Here is a 20,232-nt window from a genome sequence, read left to right on the forward strand (position 1 = left end):
TTGACCTTATTTCCCCCCCGAACCATCTACCCCATACTGCCTCGGAGAAATGTAGAGTCTGGCATAATCACAGCATGGTGCGTCTCTGCAGGATGGTCAGAGATACACTGTGAGGCAGAAACAATGCACAGTAAGTAAGGCTACAAGTAACAGCTATTGTCATCATTGACAATAAAGCAGCAATAAATCCTCACAATAGAGAAGCAGTTGTTGCTGCTGTTATTCTGTTGACTGACTAATTAACTAGAGACCTTGTTGTGATGCGAACACCCGTCAACATGCTGATGTTCCGAGCCATGAGTACTCAGTTATTCATAATTAACTTAGTGGATCATTCTGGTCCACCCTGTATTGGTGTTTCTAATGGGTGACAGACACTCATCCATTCTACACAGTACATTTCTTGTTGGTTAACTGTTAATGGTCAGTTAATGAGTTTTGGCTATCAGTCAGAAAAAAAAAATCCAAAATGAACATCCCTACAGTAAGTGTATGCATTAACTTGACATTTAGTATACCTATCTAAAGTACAGTTTTAATATGGAGCCAAAATGAAACTGTGCACACAGCTTGAGTTATCTTGGAATAAAAACGACATTTCTGCACTCAGATATCAGCACTTAAAACTGTGGGTAGCTGCTTTGAAACATAAGCCTCTGGGAGGCCGCATTAACTACTGGGATGATACCCACAAAAACCACAGTGAGCTCACTGACCGGATGAGAGGCCGATCGCAGATCTTATTCAGAAAAAAAATGGTGTGACTACAGAGGGGAGGAGGGCAGCCTTTGCCCACTGGGACACTGGTCTCAGTTCAAGCACTCCAGCATCTGCCACCTGGCCATTAGCTAAATAATGCATGGGGTTTGTGTGAGGCCTGTCACTCCCAGACTTATGCTCATTACTGTTTCTGAGTGGTGTGAAAAGTCAAGTCAGCAAATGCTGGAGAGTCATGGCAATGCATGCAAATGTGCTGAAAACCACACATACACACACAAACATGCATGCAAAGTGTGGCTTCCCGGGGGCTTATAGTGAAAGCTCGCAGACGTCCGCGGATTAAAGAAAGTTCTTGAGATTATGTGGAAAAGCTGAGTGTGTGCAGATTAAGCTCACTAACAAGAATGTGACCAAAGTTTAAGGACATGAGCAGTTCATCTGTAAATCTCAATCGCAGAAACACGATTAAACAGCATGTTTATCAAAATAAGAGAGTTAGTATGAACGTTTGTATCTGGGTGTATAGTCGTCTGTGTGTTCAAATCCCTCAGCCGTAGCAGGGCTCTGAGCACTGAACCGCGGGAGAGACTTTCAGTATCTCCACAAGCCCAAAAGTCACAGTGACCCAGGGCTCTCTCTCCCTTCAGGAGCATTTCCCATCAGAAGCCTGTTACACCGCAAAGGCCATTTTACTCCCAGAATAGCAAATCTGGGGAAATGTAATCTTTGAAGCCTCAGCTAAAATAGCCTGACAAAGCCATTTTCTGGCAGAGCAACAGAAGGAAAGCTCAGACACCGGAGCTAAATTTCAAATGACTCACTTTTAGGCAAAAAGAAGGAGGAAAAAAAAAAAGACTTTTACATTATTGGTTTTGGGTCTGACATTACGGTTATATTGGTTGACCTAAAGCATAGTGCTTGTTGAATGTATTGAAAGACTCCTGCAGACTTTCAAGGTGATGAATGCAGCTGGTTTAGTGAAACAGAGACAACAACCACAGTTATGTCAATGGCACATCGCCAGGCAAAACGCATTTACAAGTGATAAGTCGAATTTCTTTTTCTCTTTTGACTTTTATTTTTGCCATTGACTGATCAGTAGATGATGATATGTAAAAAAAAAAAAAAAAAAATGTTGAAACATGTTCATAAACCCAAAGGTGACATCTTCAGATTGCTTATTTTGAAAGATTTACATTCCAAAAAAAAACAAGTTATTTCATTTATATTCATATGAAACATAAAAAAGCAACAAATCCTCATATTTGCGAAGCGGGGACAAGAGAATGCACATAACCACAACTGTATAACAGAGCACGCTACCGCAGGACTCTATCAATGTGCCCCTATCCCCCTGCCACTCTCTTATTGCCCATCGCTTTCATCAACTCCCCCGTGCACTGGATAATTAACAATTTGGTAAGGCCTAATCATGTGGACATGGCAATTGATTTGATTTAACCTTGGTTTAACTGGGAGAACCCCCGAGACACTGGCAGGAGGGTTGCACTTTGGACGTGAATGGTAGAGAGACTGGCTGAGAAGCAATGGGAATTTGATAACGGCCATCAGCTGTTCGCCCAATCTGTTGAGGTGACAGCACAAGACAACAGGACGGCTGCTGCTACAGGACGAGGACGCAGGGTTGTCTGGTGTCACTACATATTTACATGTGCACTCTTACATGTACACACTCACTAGATAATACAAAATACAAAAGCACATGTGCAAACAGATATGGACAACCATCTGTGCACACACACACACACACACACACACACACATGCAGCTTCCTCTGATCTGCACTGTTGAGTAAACCATCTGTTCAGGACTTTTAAATTTGTAGAGAGTGTATATGTCGTGGTCCTCATTGTACTTAATATTGAATGAGTGTGATAAAACAAGGCAGAGCTTTCAGTGGTTTTCGTCAAAACTAGCTTTTCTGACAGAGAGAGATGCTGTTATTACTCCTGATGCTGCTATTCTAGACGACACTTCAGTCACACCAAAAACACACCGATAGGACCCTGAACCTAGTTTACTCTACACTGTACTATACAGAGTGTATTACTATACGACTACACTAACTACTACTATAATACTACACTACTATATAGAGTGCATAGTTATAAATGGCTACACTTTGACTGAGGCAAAATCCTAAAACAAAAAAGCAGGACTGAGATTTACATTGCAGACCTCTTTTTTTTGTAAGTAAATAAATGCATTGTTAATACATCCTTAACTAAGCTATAAAAAGAATGTGTTACAATCGCGGCTTACAAGTGACCCACTACAGCCTGCTGTGCAGACACGCAGTTGTCAAAAAACTAGATGAAAACATAAAACTAGATACCAACAAGAAACCATCCCGCAACTTGCTCAGAAAGTAGTTCCAAAGGTTGCTTAGACTTCCCAAGTGCCTAGCCTAATAGACTGTGTACATGCACTGTCTTCATACTTCATACTTCACTGAAAGCCAAACAACTGTTTTTGGACGACAACCCTTTTTGGTAATATGAAAGGGAACAGTTGCAGAGAAGCAGACAAAACAAACTCTTTACATGTCAAAAGTTAAGTAAAGAAAACCGAACATGATGTCTCTAGACGTTCAAGCCGATATTCCTTTTGATACATCGTTTTTTTAAAGCACAGATTCTTTTGACTCTCTTTTTTCCTATGCAGTTTGTGCGCAGCATGTTCAGTGACAACAAGTCCGCCCTAGAAATGTCAGTGTGCCTAAAATGAGACTGTGGGATCCCTAAAGCTTGCAACGACACCGGGAAGAAGACAGCAGTGTTGTTTGTGTAAACGGAGATGGGCAACAAAATGGGTCTAGAAGATGACAACCTCTGAAAGCCTCCAGACCAAAGTGGATTTTAAGTGTCACAATTCAGTTTGAAATCTAAATTGCACTTAGCCTTACCTTTTAGTGTTGACTTTTTCTGTGTGGATAGAAAGAGGACAGGCTAATGTGTTTCACACTACAGTGGCGTAGAATAGAGTGTAGCCGATAAAATTAGTCATCCCTACCTGTCAGATATGCACATCTGTTCTTGCAGGTGCATTGGCTTGTCTCATAGAAAATCTGAATCTAATCCCGCAATTCAAAATCAAATTTAGCATCAAGCAGCAACCCAACCAATTAAGGTATGACGACTTAAACAGTTACTGTACTTCTCCCTCAGATGGACAAAGTGTGTGTGTGTGTGTGTGTGTGGGGGGGGATTAATGTGGCAGATCACTGTTATCTATCCTAATGACACCGGTTTCATTGGTTCATAACTGACTATCAGCATCAGACCATCTGGCCTCATAATGTGCTGAACAACAAGGGTGCATGTCCCATCATAATACCTCTGCCTCTGTTTCAACTGAAACATGACTCCTCTCTCTTAACCCCTGTGCTACATCTGATACTCTGCAAATCATGTCACTTTTGTTTAAGATTTAGATGTTGAAGCGGATTATTTGTTTTACTTTTTGAAAAATGGTTGAATTTAGATTAATAGAACTGCCCTTGATTTGTAGCTATAACCAAGATTGTGATTTGCCAGGGATCCCAATCATTTCTTTCTTCCATGGCAAACTGAACTAGTTTGCCCTTACTATTAACATTCCCATTGCTTGCCCATTTGCCCCAGGAAGAAGAAAAACATGGTGGCAGTTGAGTGAAGAATATGTATGTGTCTGGTAGTCAGTACCTCCACTGGTCCCCATTCTCCCAGGTTCAGGGCTGATGCATATCCAACGTGGCAGCCGGTCGCCAACATTGCGCCGGGATGAATAGTCCGTCATCCCTGCTTCCCTCTCTCCCTCTCCACTCTGCTTTCTGCCTCTTGCCAGGGCTGTTTGCTCAGCTGTTCCCCTCTCTGACCGCATTTATCCCAGATGAGCGGCACAGCTTACCCCGTTAATCTGTGTGTGAGTGTGTCTGTGCGCCTGAGTGTGTGTGTTTATATGTGCGTCTCCATTCCAGGCAACCTCTCATTGGCCCCCTGATGACCATCTGAAGACACGCCCTGATCAACCGGGGGGGGGGGACGACACACACTGTCACACAGGAGACAAACGCAGCGCTCCCAGGACAGAGAGTGTGCTTTCAGTGGAGGTCATTTGGAGCATATCTGAGGTTCATAAAATGTCTGTGGAGATGTCACAGCGCATAAAGACCTCTAGTCACTGATGTTGACTCCCCCCCGCCCCCACCACCACCCCCCCAGTGAATCTAGCAAGGTGGTAATAATGTCCCCTAAACAGTGGTGAAAGCAGGGAATGTGTATATGTGTGCTGATGCCTGATTAAAAGGTTGACACCCACCCGAGACTGGTCCAGTGTTAGTGCCATCTTATATTTCCCAACCTGTCCCTCCTCATAAGGCCGAGGCCATAAAACAATTCAGATAAGTGAGGTCTCATCCTTATTTCAAACCCCTCCCATTCTTCAAATTATTGCTTGTTTAAATGGTGATTGGAGGCGAAATGGCACTGAGCGACAACAATGAGAGTGGTTTTCCAAATGCTCACTTTTCTAAGTGCAGAATTTCAACCTGAATATTAGTAGTGTAAGCAGATATGTAGTAGCGCCATGTTTTCAGATACAAACATGTAAAGATGCACTCACATCAGTAACAAGTAATTCTTATTAAATTGCTTCCAAACTGGGATTCTGAGGACAGTAAACACTTTTTTTCAACTTGGAATAACAGCTAATTGTTACTCAAGTGACATTTTCATCTGAAGTGGAAATCTACATCCACTGACTTTGTATTCATGCTGCCTTTAAACAGCTTGTAATGTAACTTAACATCAGCATCCATTAGAGTGTTTCTACCACATAAGGATATTTGGAGTGTTAGTCCAACTCGTTCTGGACGTCTCTACAATCTCTTGAGGGAGGGAGCTCATTGTGGCCTTATGTCCCACATCTGAGGAAGAGGATTAAGAGAAAAGACAGCAGCCTATCTTATGAGAACATCTGAATTTTAAATTAGAACTTCCTTCTTCAGTGTTACTTAGATGAGAATGAGTAAAATCATGTTAGTAAAACAGTACATTTTCTAAATCCTCTGTCACACTGCAGTTTGTTTTCAGTCAAACTTAAATTATTATGTGCGTGTCGAAATGTGAGCCCTGCATTGTGTGTTGTACCAAGAGCTTACTCTACACCCCTGTTACTACATACATTCACAATTATCTGCAAAATAAACCATTCAGAGCTCCTCATCTGCACATTATGTAATGAAAAAGAACTTTTCTGTGTGGTACAAACACAGCACATGCTTTCAGACTCTGCCAATAAACTGTGTCTTCTGGTCCACAGACTGCATGGCTGGCTGCTGGCTAAGACGGCGGTGGCCAGACATGAGCAGCTGTTGTTGTAGTTGAACCAATCCCCAGTTACCTATGTATCCGCCAATATGTATATATGTGTGTGTGTGTGTGTGTGTGTGTGTGTGTGTGTGTGCGTGTGAGAGAGAGAGAGAGAGAGAGAAAGAGAGAACGTGTGTGAGAATGTGCATGTCTGCTCAGAGAGAGAAAAATGACACGCACTGTCTGATTTGAGGCATTTTACCAAAGGATTCACACAGTCACACAACTCTTCTATTGTACAGGACAGTGACCATTCATCCTTTCACAGTGCATGTTATGTAAAGCCAATATAGTATGTGTGTTGTTTAACTGCAAAAATAAAAATACACACACACACACACGCACACACACACACACACACACACACACCACCTAGGCCTACACACTCCTGAAGCCTGCCAGTCTGACAGTGCATTACATGGCACAACGCTGCCTCACATCCACATCTATTCATTGTCTTTCTGCTCTCCTAAACCCTTCCCTAAAGATACTACCACCCACCTCCTGTGGACTCCCCACAAAGTGAAACAAATAACCCCCTTCACCCCTCTTAGAGGAAGCACTCTGTATGCCTTGACTGAGATTTATGCCACGGCCGACAGAAAAGAACAGTGGGCAGCTAGGAGCGTAAATGCCGGCTTTGTTTTTCTAGACACTGGCTGTTTTGTGATCCATCATGTTTGCGAGAGAGAGAGAGAAAGAGAGGTGTGATTGGGCGGCTTCTGCATCTCCACAGCCTCCTCTCTCTGCTCAGACAGAGGTGAGAAAGGTTCTGCTGTGAGGCATAGCGTTTCAGTTATGAGAATTTTAGATGAATATTTTACACATACTGTGTACAAAAACATTAGCAGAGATAATATTACAAGTACATTTATAGATTTTTCAGTTGAGATGAGATGGAATATCTCACTGTGTGCTAAAGTGCTAATTAAGATTTCAGCACTTATGCTTCTCTCTTGAATTGTGGCCTCCGAGCTTTGAAGAAAATTCTTCCATTTCTATAAACAGCAAATGAAACCAGTTTTGTTTATTCCCTCAACAATAGCTTAAAGGTCAACTAATTCTCAAGAAAATGGAAAACCCATGCATGGTCCTCTAGCTTTCATATGTGGATTTTTTTCCATCATTCACCTATTATCACAAATAGATGCACTGCGTGTGTAATAGAAACTATATTTCAATAAAGACATCACTAAAACAGTGACTGGTGAATTGACCTTACATCGTTGCCTTTCCTACTGTAACAGGATTGTTTTTTTTCTGTGGTGCAGCCTAAATGAAGTTATAAAAATACAATTTAAAGAACAAACAACAATGAACCTGTTTAGTCATGGTCACACTTGTGCTCTATGTAAATCACAAAGCTCTGTTCAGAGCTCACCGTTCTCCACTGATTTAATATAGCACTCCTCTAACATTGACAGACTCATGATGGACAGTTTGCTTTTCTTATTCCACTCATTTTTCTTTCATGTCAAAACCTGGTGACTATATTACCCACAACGCAACTACCACTGACGGTTCAATCGGAGATGCAGGAGTGTTATGCTAGCAGCGGGTAATGTAGCCTCAAGCCTATGGCCTCAAGGAGAGTTGAGGAGCACATTACAGAGGTCTGGTGAGGTCACGTCTTAATCTAAATTCTTTTTCATTTTCAAGCTCGTAGTCTTCAGTCCCAGCCGACACGGACTCAGGTGACATTACTTGAAGCAGTTTTTCAATTTTCTTGCAGCTCTCTCTGCAGCCACAAAAGACCATACACATTTTGCAGTATTTATGCAGTAGTACTCTCCAAGACCTGTAAACAGACTTTAATGTGTAAAATTGGTTGAGTTCTCCTTTAATACCTAATAGGTGTATTCATTGTTGCAATGATGCCCTTTTGGCCAAGTGTCTTTTAGAGAAGAGATTTTAACAAGATTTAGAATAAAGAAAAAGGAAATTAAAATAAAAAACCACTAGAGATGTGCCCCCCCCCCATATCATCAAAAGAGAAAACATAACATCTTCATCAATATTCTGTTAACAACAGAACATGGAGCTGGAGAAAGTGCACAACCTTCATAAACATACGGTACTCTTTCCTTCACAGTCCTGCATTGTTTCCCCCCACACAGCACCGCACCACCACACAGTGCTGCTTTGTCTCAACATGTCTCCTGAGCTTACTGTGGACTATTGCTGCATTTAATAGCTTTTCCCGGCAGATAGGGCATCCACAGTCGATCTCCTTCAGATTCTAGCAGATACTGCACACTACAGGTCTGTCTGTTTGTGGTATATTTTGACATTACAGCTTCAGCGGCAGCCTATAACGAGGGAATTCACACATATGTATGGAATCTTGAGAAACGGTGAAAAGAAGAAAAGGCTGTCAAATGGAAAAGCATTCATCCTCGCAGCTGTCTGCATTGAAAGAGCGAATAGAAAGAAGAGCACCCTGGATGACAAACTGAGATGCACTTGAGGGTTGCATGTGTGAGGCAAGGGGGAGACATTATTGTTTGGTTCGTCAGAAAAGTCCTACATGAAAATCTTTTAGGATGTAAAAGAACAGTGTGAACTATGTTGAAAATGAGTAATGTGGGATGTGCAGGTTGAATCATGCATCCTAGGAGTCTTGTTTTTCAAGTGTAAATTATAAATGCAGTGAAGCTGAGAGCAAAATGATGTGCCACTGTGGATCCTGGTGAGAGTTAGAAAATATCAGAGAAACATCTGAAGATGATACTATAAATAAGTTTGTGGGAAGAGACAATGTGTCTCACTAGAGCTCCAGTATGTGCAGCTGCCATTTGTGAAGTTACGATCCACTCATCAGTACAAGTATACATTCACAGCTGATGGCCATTGAAAAAGTTTACAGTAGAGTAGCTGTTCATTACAGAAATGACGGACACTGAGGCTTCTTGTCTGGTTTAGTGTGCAGAGCTCTCCATCTTCTTGAGAAACCCCACTGCTAATAAAGCTATATTGAGATGCAATGGCCAGCTCTCAGTTTTAATGGTGACTGATGGAGGGCACAGATGCATTATTGCTCGTCATTCATCAAGTTAACTTTGCACATTAGGAAGTCGAATGAGTTTCCAGCAGATTCTATCAGTGATAATTATGGGATGAGCTGGATATAAAGCAGAGAACATTTTGAATAACCCTTTGTCCGGACTCGGTTGCCCTTTCCCAGCATGTAACTGGGATGGATAAATGTGAAGTTATTTGTGCAAACATATGGTCTAGACAACAGGGTGGATCCATGTCAGATTAAATTAGAATATGAACAGATTTTAAAGCAACTAATAAGAAGAATATGAAGAATAATCAAGGAAATGAGGAGAGTCAGAGTACTAGAAAATAATTTTTGTGTCATCTATTTCTCTGTATTGCCCTCTCCTTCCTCCTCTATGTGCATCCCTGCCTTCCATCTCCTCCACTCCTCTTTTCCAATTTCCTGTCTCCTGTGTGCCGTTCGCTGCAGTGCAGATTGCAGTAAACCCAGAAAATCCTCCTCATCACACAGTGCAAATACCATCTGTATTGGGTTTGCCCTTCGCCCCAATTAACAGATAGATATATGCCCTGTAGCATCTGGGACGGTATCGGACACTATCACATGTGAGCCGAACAATTTATACACAAACACGGCATGACAGGCCAGAATGTCAAGTATCCATGCAGCTACAAGACTCAAGGGTCACACACACACTGCTAAATGCTTACACAGCTTGGGAACAGTGTATGAATGTAGATGTTACTCAGTCTCATCGCATGAGAAAAAAAATGGTTATAACACCGACTTTGAACCGAATAAATAAACATAAACGTTTCCATTTTGTTTGACCTTAAAAGAATGGGTGTGAAGCGCTGTGTGTACTAGGACTTGCTATTCAGAATATGTTACTTGTAAGGTCAATTTATAGCCTATAGAAAAATATAAAAATGCTATGATGTAACAAAAGTCTGAAACATATGAAAACTTTCTTCTTCGCTGAGACAAACACAGAAGAGTTTGCTTTTAGATGGATTTCATGGGGATAGATTAAAATGAAAGTGACTTCATGGTGAAGCCTTATGGATTTTGTTTTCTTGTTTGAGTAACTGTGGTTTGGTGATTTGCAGGTGTGAAGATGAAGTTGTAGGGAAGGGGTCATGGTGGATGGTAGGCATACAAAAGTATAGGATTTTGACACCAGTGTCATTGTATGTGAATTTGTTAAGGCTACTAAAGCACAAAGATATAATCACGTCCTATCTCTTGCTTCATGTCAGCATTGACTTTTTTATTTATATTTCGCCAACTGCCTAAATATAACCTAAATATAACCACTGAACATTTAATATCAGTTGGTTGCTGCAGATGTTCTCCTGCCATATACGACTTCACAGACTGAAAAAATGTCATTATTATGCTGTTAAAAAAACATAATGAACAACATAATGTTCCTTTTAAAATGTATGTGCTGCTGCAAAGCACATACACATCACTTCTAAGACAGAGGGTTGTACAGTTATTGTGCCAGTATACAAGTGATAAGGGGTGGTGGCTTGCTCATTCTTGCTGAGGTCCCTGGTTTAGTCTACGCTGTAGTGGAAAGTCACTGCTCGCAAGTACAATGACCACAATGTTATGATATTTCCAAGACACAGCTTTGCACTCATCAGCTCCAGAAATGACCTCAGGTTTACACTGAGGTCACAGTCTAAGAGATGCAGTCTTGACAATGAAATGTGACAAAACCACCCGTCTGCGCTCTGTGTGTGGGCAGGTGCCTCTGAATGTAATTAGCCAACTAGTAATGACTTGTGACTCTGCAGCAGCAACTGTGGTAGCAAGAGAGTGCATGACTCAGAGCTCAAAGGCATAAATAAACACCATAGCAGCTTTGTTCCATCGTCTAGAATTAAGAACATTAATAATTAAATTGAACAATAAACGGAGGTGGCCCAGGGGGGCATGGTAGCAGACAAGAGAGAACAGCAGGCTGCAGCAGGACAAAGAGGGCATTTAATAACAGGAAAAACACAACAACACGGTGCTAAAAAATATGACTTAATCTGAACCTTGAAGCTACATCCAATAAAGGAAGACACAAACAAGTTCACTTTAAATATGCCGGGCTGAGGCTGCATGGAAATGTATGGAGCTTTTCATCTGTGCCTCTGAAACAAAAGGGGTTTTAGAAAGTTCACTCTGACACCAAGCGAAAAATAAAACACAAACTGAGTCGGATGGTAAGTCACAGTGAGGGTGGTCTGAATGAGTCGGATAAAAAGTTTTAGAGTGAAAAAGAAAAACAAACCCCCCCCCCCCAACATCCTCATAAGCTGCGTTGTGTCTTTGGGGTCGCAGATGCAGAAACGGACCCCTAGGAGCGTCGACCTTGGCATTGTTTACTCTAGCTGGGGCCTTCAAAGACACCAGGCGCAGCCAGCACAAGCGACTTTACCTCAGTCTCCATGGAGACGGCACTTTTGACTGCGAACTTTCCAGGCTCATTACCAGATGAGGTAGTGGGTTCTACCTCACTGCCTCGCTCTATTTGCTTCCATTCCACTCATGGATCAGCAGAAATATGAGAGAGAGAGAGAGAGAGAGAGAGAGAGAGAGAGAGAGAGAGAGAGAGAGAGAGAGACACACACAAACAGAGGGGAGCTAAAAGAGGGGCGACAAAAAAAATTGCCTCAATGAAACGGCAAGTCACAGAAGGACCGGAGGAAAGGACAGCAAATGAGAGAAAGAGAGAGCTGAGAAATGAGAATGCAAAGGGAGGAAAATAGGGAGAGAGAAAGGTTAACCGACAAGGAGGATGAAGAAGAGGAATGACTAAAGGCGATGTTTCTTAAATGCCATCCATCCGCACAGCTCCAGAGCAGCCAGTGCAGTGCTAATGGTCTGTTTGAAGAGAGGGGGAGGTCAGCAGAGGGATGGAGTGGGACAGTGGACTTGGTGAACTGAGGGTCATATTTTCAAGGAGCTATAATTATCTTACTGGGATCCTGGAATAGAAGTCGTGCTGAGACGTTTCCCTTGGTAAATCATAATGACAGAGAAAGGAACAGGCTTGTGTGTTTAACGAACTACAATCCAAAATAAAAACATCTGCTAATGACCTTGTTCATACCACTCAAACATGTCACCAACAACCCAGAAAATGAAATGCGCTCAATTTTGGCAAGGCGTTACCTGCCGTATTCAGATGTATGGCTCATCAAATGAGAGGCTTGTGGACTAAGAGAGATCTTGAAAAACAGAAGAAAGATGATGAAAGCAAGAGGACACAGCCACTGGGCCACTAACACAAACCAACCACAAGAAGTGAGTCAGACTAATGGAGTAGAAAATAGAAGAATCATGAGCCTCTTATCTCTCTACTAATCGCAGTCAGAGCAGCAAAACTAAAGGGAGATAACAGGGGAAGGAGAGAGATGAGTGAAAGAGAAGGGAGAGCAGAGAAAAGCTTGAGGGTCTCTATAATCTCCATCCTTCCCAATCACAACCAAGACCCCTTCTTACTGTTATCAGCATTCCTAAATACTTCCCATCATTAGCCAGCTTGCCCGTTCACTATTGCTAACATTCTCCTGGGCGCCTCTCTATCTGTAATCCAGTCAGACAGCTCCATTTAGCATGTCCATCCTTACAGGGGCAACATTCTTTCCCTCCACGTGCCCACCAGTACTCTGGACTCCAGTTTGGTTTTGATCTATTTCTGGCCCTCCGCTGCCTCTCCTCTCATCAGTTCTTCTCATCTCAGCCTCACTGAGCGGCCACTGCAGAATCCTAATGAGCAGAGAAAACTCACAAGGCACATGGCAGCGCGCTCGCATGCTGTCATGCACCCCTATCCTACATCTACATAGACTCTGTCAATGAGCCACCACATAGGTGGAATCATCAGGCACACCTGGGGCAATAGGATACAATTAAGCTTTTCAGTATGATTGGGGGCTCTTTCATGATTTTGTGGAGCTGTGAACATTTTAAAAAGGGCTAGCACAGACCTCAGCTGAGGCCTGGGCATGAGCTTTGATAGTGTGATCATGAGGCTGTGATAACTGTGTTGCCGGATTGGAGGCAAACGCATAGAAAGTGACGTTAATCCTCAAGCAATGCTCTGATCCAGGGCAGCAAGGCAAAGCCCTCACCAGCCTTAAAAGAGTGTGAAGCTTTCACGGAGTTTGGGGAGTCAGTATGGGGTTATTGTGTGTGGCAATTCAGGCTTGCTGTGAAATATTTGCAGGTTTTAGAAATGTATTTTCATTCATATTTCTGAACTCTGGACATATTTACTGTCTGAATTGTTGAAAACAAAGGTATAAACTGTTGTAAAACTGTTTTCCAGTGTACAACACAACATGAAAACAAGCAGCATGAATAACAACCACAAAGTTTTATGTCTTGTCACAGCTTCAAGAGAAGAAAATTGGACATCTAGTCTGAGCTCTTTCCAGTGCATGGATACCAGTCAGTTTTCTCTTTCATAGCCATGGTGCCATCTCTTATCACTGCTGCATATTTACCTGCCTTCCAGCTCTCAATTAACCAGCAGGGGCAGGACTCACTGACATTGACATTTACATACTACTACATACTACTACTACAGATTAGATGAGATTTATTCAAGCGCACCCTCATGTTTAGCAAATTTATTCTCAAGCCAGACTTAAGAGTTGTGGTAATATTATAATGATGCTTCAGTTTGTCAGAATTGTCAATATTGATAATGATTATATTAAGATAGCTCCAACCAACTCCTACACCTGCTGAGCAAGTGACACAAGGGCAGGGTATCGTTAAAAGGTTTTCATTACTGGTGCTGATAGGACACCTGAGTTTTGGTCGAGATCCCAAAACAATATTTTTTTAATAGCTGACTTTGAGGAATATAAACATGTTTTCATTTTACAAAACAAGTGAAAGTTCTCAACTGTTAAATGCACTTTAAAGGCCATACAAGATTTTCAGCTAAACAAATACAGTCCAAAAGTGGCAACATGTTGATTTAAGGATACATGTAAGTGAAAGTACAGATTACAGATGGGACCACACTCTTTTGGTACTTTCAGTACTGCGACACTAGTTTTCAAAACCCTGTGCTAAGGACACATTTAGTTCATTATCAAAACACACACTGAGGACCTCAGCCGTCAGAGAACAAACTCTCACCCCCCCCCTTGTGTATCAAAACATCTGTGCAGAGCAACAAATTAACAGTTTTCCTCTGGGCTTTTGTGGATACTCTTCGTGGAGAGCAGATTGTTATCCTGCTCTGACCAGGTCAGAAACAGGAATGTCTGAGGGACAAACACTCGATGACCGTGACTTCAACAAAAGCACTGTTTAAAAAGAGTAATGTGTCCTTTGCTTCCAGCTGGCTATTTAAAAGGTTAAAGAATGGCAGACCTCAGTGTTGTAGCTACAGGCACATCATTGTGAAACCACAACATTTTCTACTGCCCAGGAAGGTAACTTAACGACTTTTATTTCTTCTGAAATACTTCTGAGACTTATTCTTTATAGTAAAGTTATACCGTCTATAAATATGCTGTTATGAAAAACTCCATAGACCCTAACCAATATTGACAGTGACACTGTGTGCAGCAGAGGTACTGAATAGCAACAACCCTAAGAGGCCTACAATCAATGAATCAATGATACACTTTGGCATCACAGTATGGAGCATAAGCCTGGGAATAGTTCTCTGACACCCTGAGCAGCAGAGCAATATCTGAGCGCTAAGCCTAATGTAAGCCAGTTTTGTGGAGAGAGACAGACACTGCACAGGCACGTCACTCCCGGCAAAGATCGATTGTCTATGAGGCGACAGACTTTATTCCTCCCCACAAGCCGTTTCACCCGCCACCGAGAGCTGCCTGGGCATCTATCCACTCACCAAAGATATGCAAAGGGAAAACATTGATTCCATTACAAGCTGCAGGATTTTGTGATATTATAAGGTTGAGAGTTTTGGCAAGCCATCAATGAATTTCCTAGCATCCAAATAAAGTTTGTTTGAAGGGTCTGATTATGGATTGTGGAAGGAAAGCCAAGATGTTGTTTGGTGAACTGAAGGATTTAAAATCTAATATAAGCAGCTTATTGCTTTGGATCTAGATACGCGAGCACATCAATCTCTAGGATAGTCTTACAATAACAAGATATGATGACAGGGATCCAAACTTAGATACAGGCACATACCCTCAACATGAGATTCTATGTAGTCTAAAGCTACTCTTTATTATAACAACAGTACTGGTTTCTACTGTGATTATGAATGCAATGATAGTAACAAGAACACCACACAAAATCTTGTGCGTATGGAGAAAGTGAGTTGCACTGACCTCTATGAATTGAGAGATGCATTTGTGATCACAGCATTGCATTACAGGCAGAAATCATGCAGTCACTGCTGTATGGCAGCACAAGAGAGATTTCCGCTGTAGTTACTCTTTACAAACAGAGGGAGCAACAAGACGTTAAGCAAATCTCAGTCCTCTGGCACAACTTAACAATTATCGGACTTGCAAGGCTGCAGCTACATGACAGCCTGATTTCAAGGTTTGATTTCCCAATGCTATGAGGCAAGAGTTCAATGTAGCAAGAATGCTATCTTTCATGGCTAAGGTGTTGGAGTATTCTACCAATGTGTTTAGGCAAAAAACTAAATAATCAGACAGGAATTTTAAGATTTGACCACCAAAACGTACTTAAAAATTCAACTAAAGGAATAGTTAACTATTTTGGGAAATACACTTAATTGCGTTTGCATGAAAAAGTTATTGCATTTACACTTGCAAATAAACATTGTGGAGATTTGTCATCAACGTGAGGTTGCCAGGAAACTAGCATGTGGCTGATGTAAGTGTTTTCACAGTTCTGTTTTTGCACAAATTAAGCAAACAAGCCTCTGCATGCAATTAATGAGTTTTTTGAAACCTTTTGACACAGTCAGACGAGCTGCTAACCAGCTAAGCTAAACAGCTGTTCACCATAGCTTCAAATTTACATCACACAAGAAAACAATCACTTATAATATTAATTATATCACCATTAGGCCAACAAATTTTACATTTGTCTAACATTCACTATGTCAGCTATGAACACATTCAGGTTCACACACTTAGTTTAGAAAAGAGAAACAATTCTCCGTCATAACCACTTCACTTGTATCAAGATTAATATCCAGTATACATATATAGCACATATATAAGAGTGCTAAGATGACACAGTGGAGACAGAATGGGGAAAGTAGTGGCACAGTAGCTCAGCAGGTTATGGTGGAATAAAGGTGTATTATTTTTTTTAATATCTATATTACATTATCCATGAATCTATTCAACAGTGGCATCAACTTCCTTTCAAGGTAATGGCCTTGTAGATTCTGACAGTGAAAAGCTGTAGCATTGTGCTTTATGGCCTGTACCAGAAATCAATTCTGTCGACACCGTCAGCCACCTCAGTGAATGGCCACAGAGTGTGCCAACACATGGATCACTCACTGCACAAAGCAAAGAACCCAGCAAAGCTCTGGGTCTGTGTGTGTGTGTGTGTGTGTGTGTCTGTGTGAGAATGCATGCACATGAGTGCAAGTAACAATTTCACAAAAGGACCTCAAGACACTATGTCCATGTTAACCTTGTCCAGTCTTGATGCCCACAAGATCCCAAAGGGGTGCTAAATATGCGGACTCATCGTGCCGTCGTCCTTTTCCTCCCAGAATCTATCATTTGGAACTCTCCTTCACAATCTGCATCTTGGTTAAGTAAAAGTGGCTGAGTCAAAGCTTCCCTCTATATATTCTGTGAAAGGAGATGAACCCACCTTTACAGCACACTTGTTTCAAACAAGAGGCTGGTAGAAAGAAATATATCTCCCCCGCATATCTGCAAACAACCAGCTGTCAAACCACAGCTTCTCTTTCCAGAGTAGCGGGACCCAAAAGGTGGGGAGTAACTGACACAGGAGGAAACGAAAATCTTGCTCTCACTCCCAACTTCCTCTTGAACTCTGGCTGAACTCTGCTTGGTTGGATGGGAGATACGAGACAAAGCCTCCCTGCTCGAGAGTGTGTCATGACTACTTCTAGACTGACAGAGGAGCTGGCAATACCTGTCCCTCTGCTATGTTTCAGACAAGAACCAACTCTGAAAATACAAATAGGATATGCCACCACTTTTCAGATGGGCTGTAGAAATATTTAGTCCCATTTATATGCAAGGAGCAAGCTAGCAAATTAAAGCAGAGATGTGACCAAAACATAAAATATCACTATCCAAAATATAATTATAATTTTTGCTATTAGCTAATTTATCTTGAGAATAAAAGGTGTTACAACGCCAGTCAGAGACTAGTAGCACCATTCTCCATCTCTGAGTAGAAAATGCAGCAGTGTGCGGGTTTGTTTACGAGAGCGTAGGCCAGATTGTAGGAATGAAGGCCAGAAATCTCAGCAATGAGTAAACTAATCATTAAATCACTGGTGTTTGTTATGAAGCCTGCCATACAGCTGCAGTTTCACAGTTTATGAGCCAATCTTATGTAGTACACATTTGCAAGTTTGCATTACTATGAGGACTGAAAATAAAAAAGACAAGAAAACAAACTCAGCTATAAAGTTAAAATGACAAAAATCTCAAATATATTGTAGATTACTAAGAACATTAAAATGTGAACAGATTTTTTTTTTTTTAAAAAAAGCGTCAGTGTCTTTTTGGGTGATTGATACAAATCAAACATTTGGGCAGTGGTGACTCTTCTGTTCCCTTTCCTCCTGCCTGTTGATCGGGCGTTTGCCTGGCTTCCTGCTGATAAAGATTCAATGGAACTTAAACAGGCATGCTGACACATTGAACACTTTGTAATGACTGCGTGACGACATCACATCCTCAGTTTGGAGGTCATGTGGTCCAGGGATAAGGGTCATGTCAGTTCAATGAGAGTCAAATGATGCCTTTAGATGCATTGACCCTAAAATATCACCCTTACTTCTTTAGTCTTAGAGGCCATTCACATCATCTGCATCATGATACACTGCTTGGACCGGCAGTTCAGATAATCAATTCCATGGTAGTTAAAGTCAATAAACATTGTGGAGAGCATGCAGTTCGCTCTCAACATATCATCCAATATTTCTTACTGGCTGTGTGATGTCTTCATTACATAATGAAAGCTGCACTACGGAGTTGGTCATTGCAGCATTATCCCAATCAATAACATGAAAGACGATGACACGGCGGATCCTTAAGTGGGATAAGTCAAATACAGATCTTTGTCTGCCAGCTGGGCTACTGAGACCCTGTATGCATCTGTGTATTTTTTGTCCAGATATGGAATCAGTTGGAATAAACATATCATCATATGTGAGAAACCCATAATGTGACCTGCTGTGATAAATCTGTAATTGCTTTAGTGTAGTGTAAATGAGCAGTTTTGCTTCAGCTTGCTAATGAAGATCTGATGTAATGATGCAGAAAACTCAGTGCACACCTGACAATGCCACCTGTTTTTTTGCTCGGACTAGTACAAGAAGTGAACTTTAATTATTGGCTGTCTGCTAATAACCGAGTCTGAGTGTCACAGGTTTCTACCATCAAGTTATTATTGTAACTTATAGTGCATGTAATGATTATCAGTTTGATTTTCCATATAAAAAATGAAAAATAGAAAATTGTACAATTGAATCCCTCTCTCTAGAAATTGTATATTTCAATTGTCAGATCAAAGTACAGTTCAGATTTTTGACTAATTTTTTCAAACTTTCATGAATAAGAAAAATGGGTGCTTGTTATTGTTCATAATATGATCTGGAAAGGTTACAAGCAATATGACTTTATATGACTTAACCTACCCTAAGTGTTGGATGACTAACAACCCGAGGTATGTTTGAAAACACCCATGCATTTAAGGGTTAAATTGCTTTAGGCTACAGTATATACCGTTGGGTAGCTTAAACCAGTGCATCATATTCTTTCTATACAATCATCATATCTTATAGTGTTGTTGTCCTGTCAAAATCAGAACAGCTGTTGATGCAGTTTCCAGCTAATCCACGGGCTTTTTTTTTTTGTCTTTTTAGCCCCAGAAGTAGGAGAATTCACTTGGCTGATAGGTTTGTTGGGCAGTGCTGCTGGCCAATCAGATGCAAGTTGCGTTTGGTTCTTAGATCCCACCCTCTCAAGCAACCCAAGACATGAATAGGAATAAAAGTACTTATTTTCAATTTTTCAATTTTACATGGAAAATCAAACTGAATCAAACTAAAAAAAACAAATAACCAAATTGAGTGGTTAGGACAGCCCCTTTATCTAGATTAGAGTATCTAATTTAGTTCAGAGCCACTTGTATTTTGAAGTAAATATACAATGTCTTCAGCAAGACAGTTTTCACTGTATATTGAGCCTAAAGATGAATTCACTGAACCTCAACAAATTTAGGCAGCCCACTCTTACTAAATTTGCTTTGACAAACACATTTTGTAAGAAATGTAGTTAACATAACATCTACCAGCTCCAGGCAACGTTCAATAGCTAAACAGCTTCAGCACAGATTGCTGTACACTGTATTGTCTGTTATTCTGATGATAAGAACGGTGCAGCAAATCTGACACTGCAGGTTTGTGGGTCTTTTGAAAGCAGAAATGCATCAGCAGATAAAATATGACTTTCCAGTCATTTTTCATACGAGGTAATAGAAGCAGAAAGGCAAAAAGAATTGGTTTATGACACGTGAAAAAACTAATGAAGTAGAGAATGAAGAGTATCCCTAGACAGACCTTGTGTACGTGTGAAAATAGCACTATAGGCAGTAATTTTTAGCCTTGTTATAGAAGGGAAGGTCCTTTCGTACACACACACTCATACAGAGACATCGCTTATTGCTCTGTGACTGTGTGTATCTGTCTGTTTACAGCCATTAACGAAAGTAATGCTTCCCCTCCTTCAGCATGATGCCAGGGCTGTGATGACACACACATCTGCTCTCCGCCACCCTCACCCCTCCCACCCTCTGCCCACTCCACCCACTGTGCCAGTCCTCTTCATATGTCAGCCGCACACTGGCACTGCCCTTCCTATCCACTGGAGGCTTTATCCAATTTGTCAGGTTTGGCACACACACGACTCAAGATGCCTCCTTTTACCATCT

General features: G+C 41.3%; 1 protein-coding gene across 4 annotated transcripts in view; it reads right to left on the reverse strand.

Annotated features, from left to right (window-relative positions):
* The window catches only part of kazn (kazrin, periplakin interacting protein), a 117,015-nt gene that overhangs the window by 85,216 nt on the left and 11,567 nt on the right, over positions 1-20,232 (reverse strand). The window contains exon 1 of one of the 4 annotated variants that reach the window (XM_022741656.1): positions 4,425-4,480. The exons of the other annotated variants lie outside the window; for them this stretch is intronic. Within the exon in view, the coding sequence (XP_022597377.1) occupies positions 4,425-4,440 (16 nt within the window). The 5' untranslated portion in view covers positions 4,441-4,480. Of the gene's footprint in view, positions 1-4,424; positions 4,481-20,232 lie in introns of those variants that run through there. 4 annotated transcript variants of the gene reach the window in all.

The sequence above is a fragment of the Seriola dumerili genome, unplaced genomic scaffold (assembly GCF_002260705.1).
Source record: "Seriola dumerili isolate Sdu_G_001 unplaced genomic scaffold, Sdu_1.0 BDQW01000056.1, whole genome shotgun sequence".
Classification (NCBI taxonomy): domain Eukaryota; kingdom Metazoa; phylum Chordata; class Actinopteri; order Carangiformes; family Carangidae; genus Seriola; species Seriola dumerili.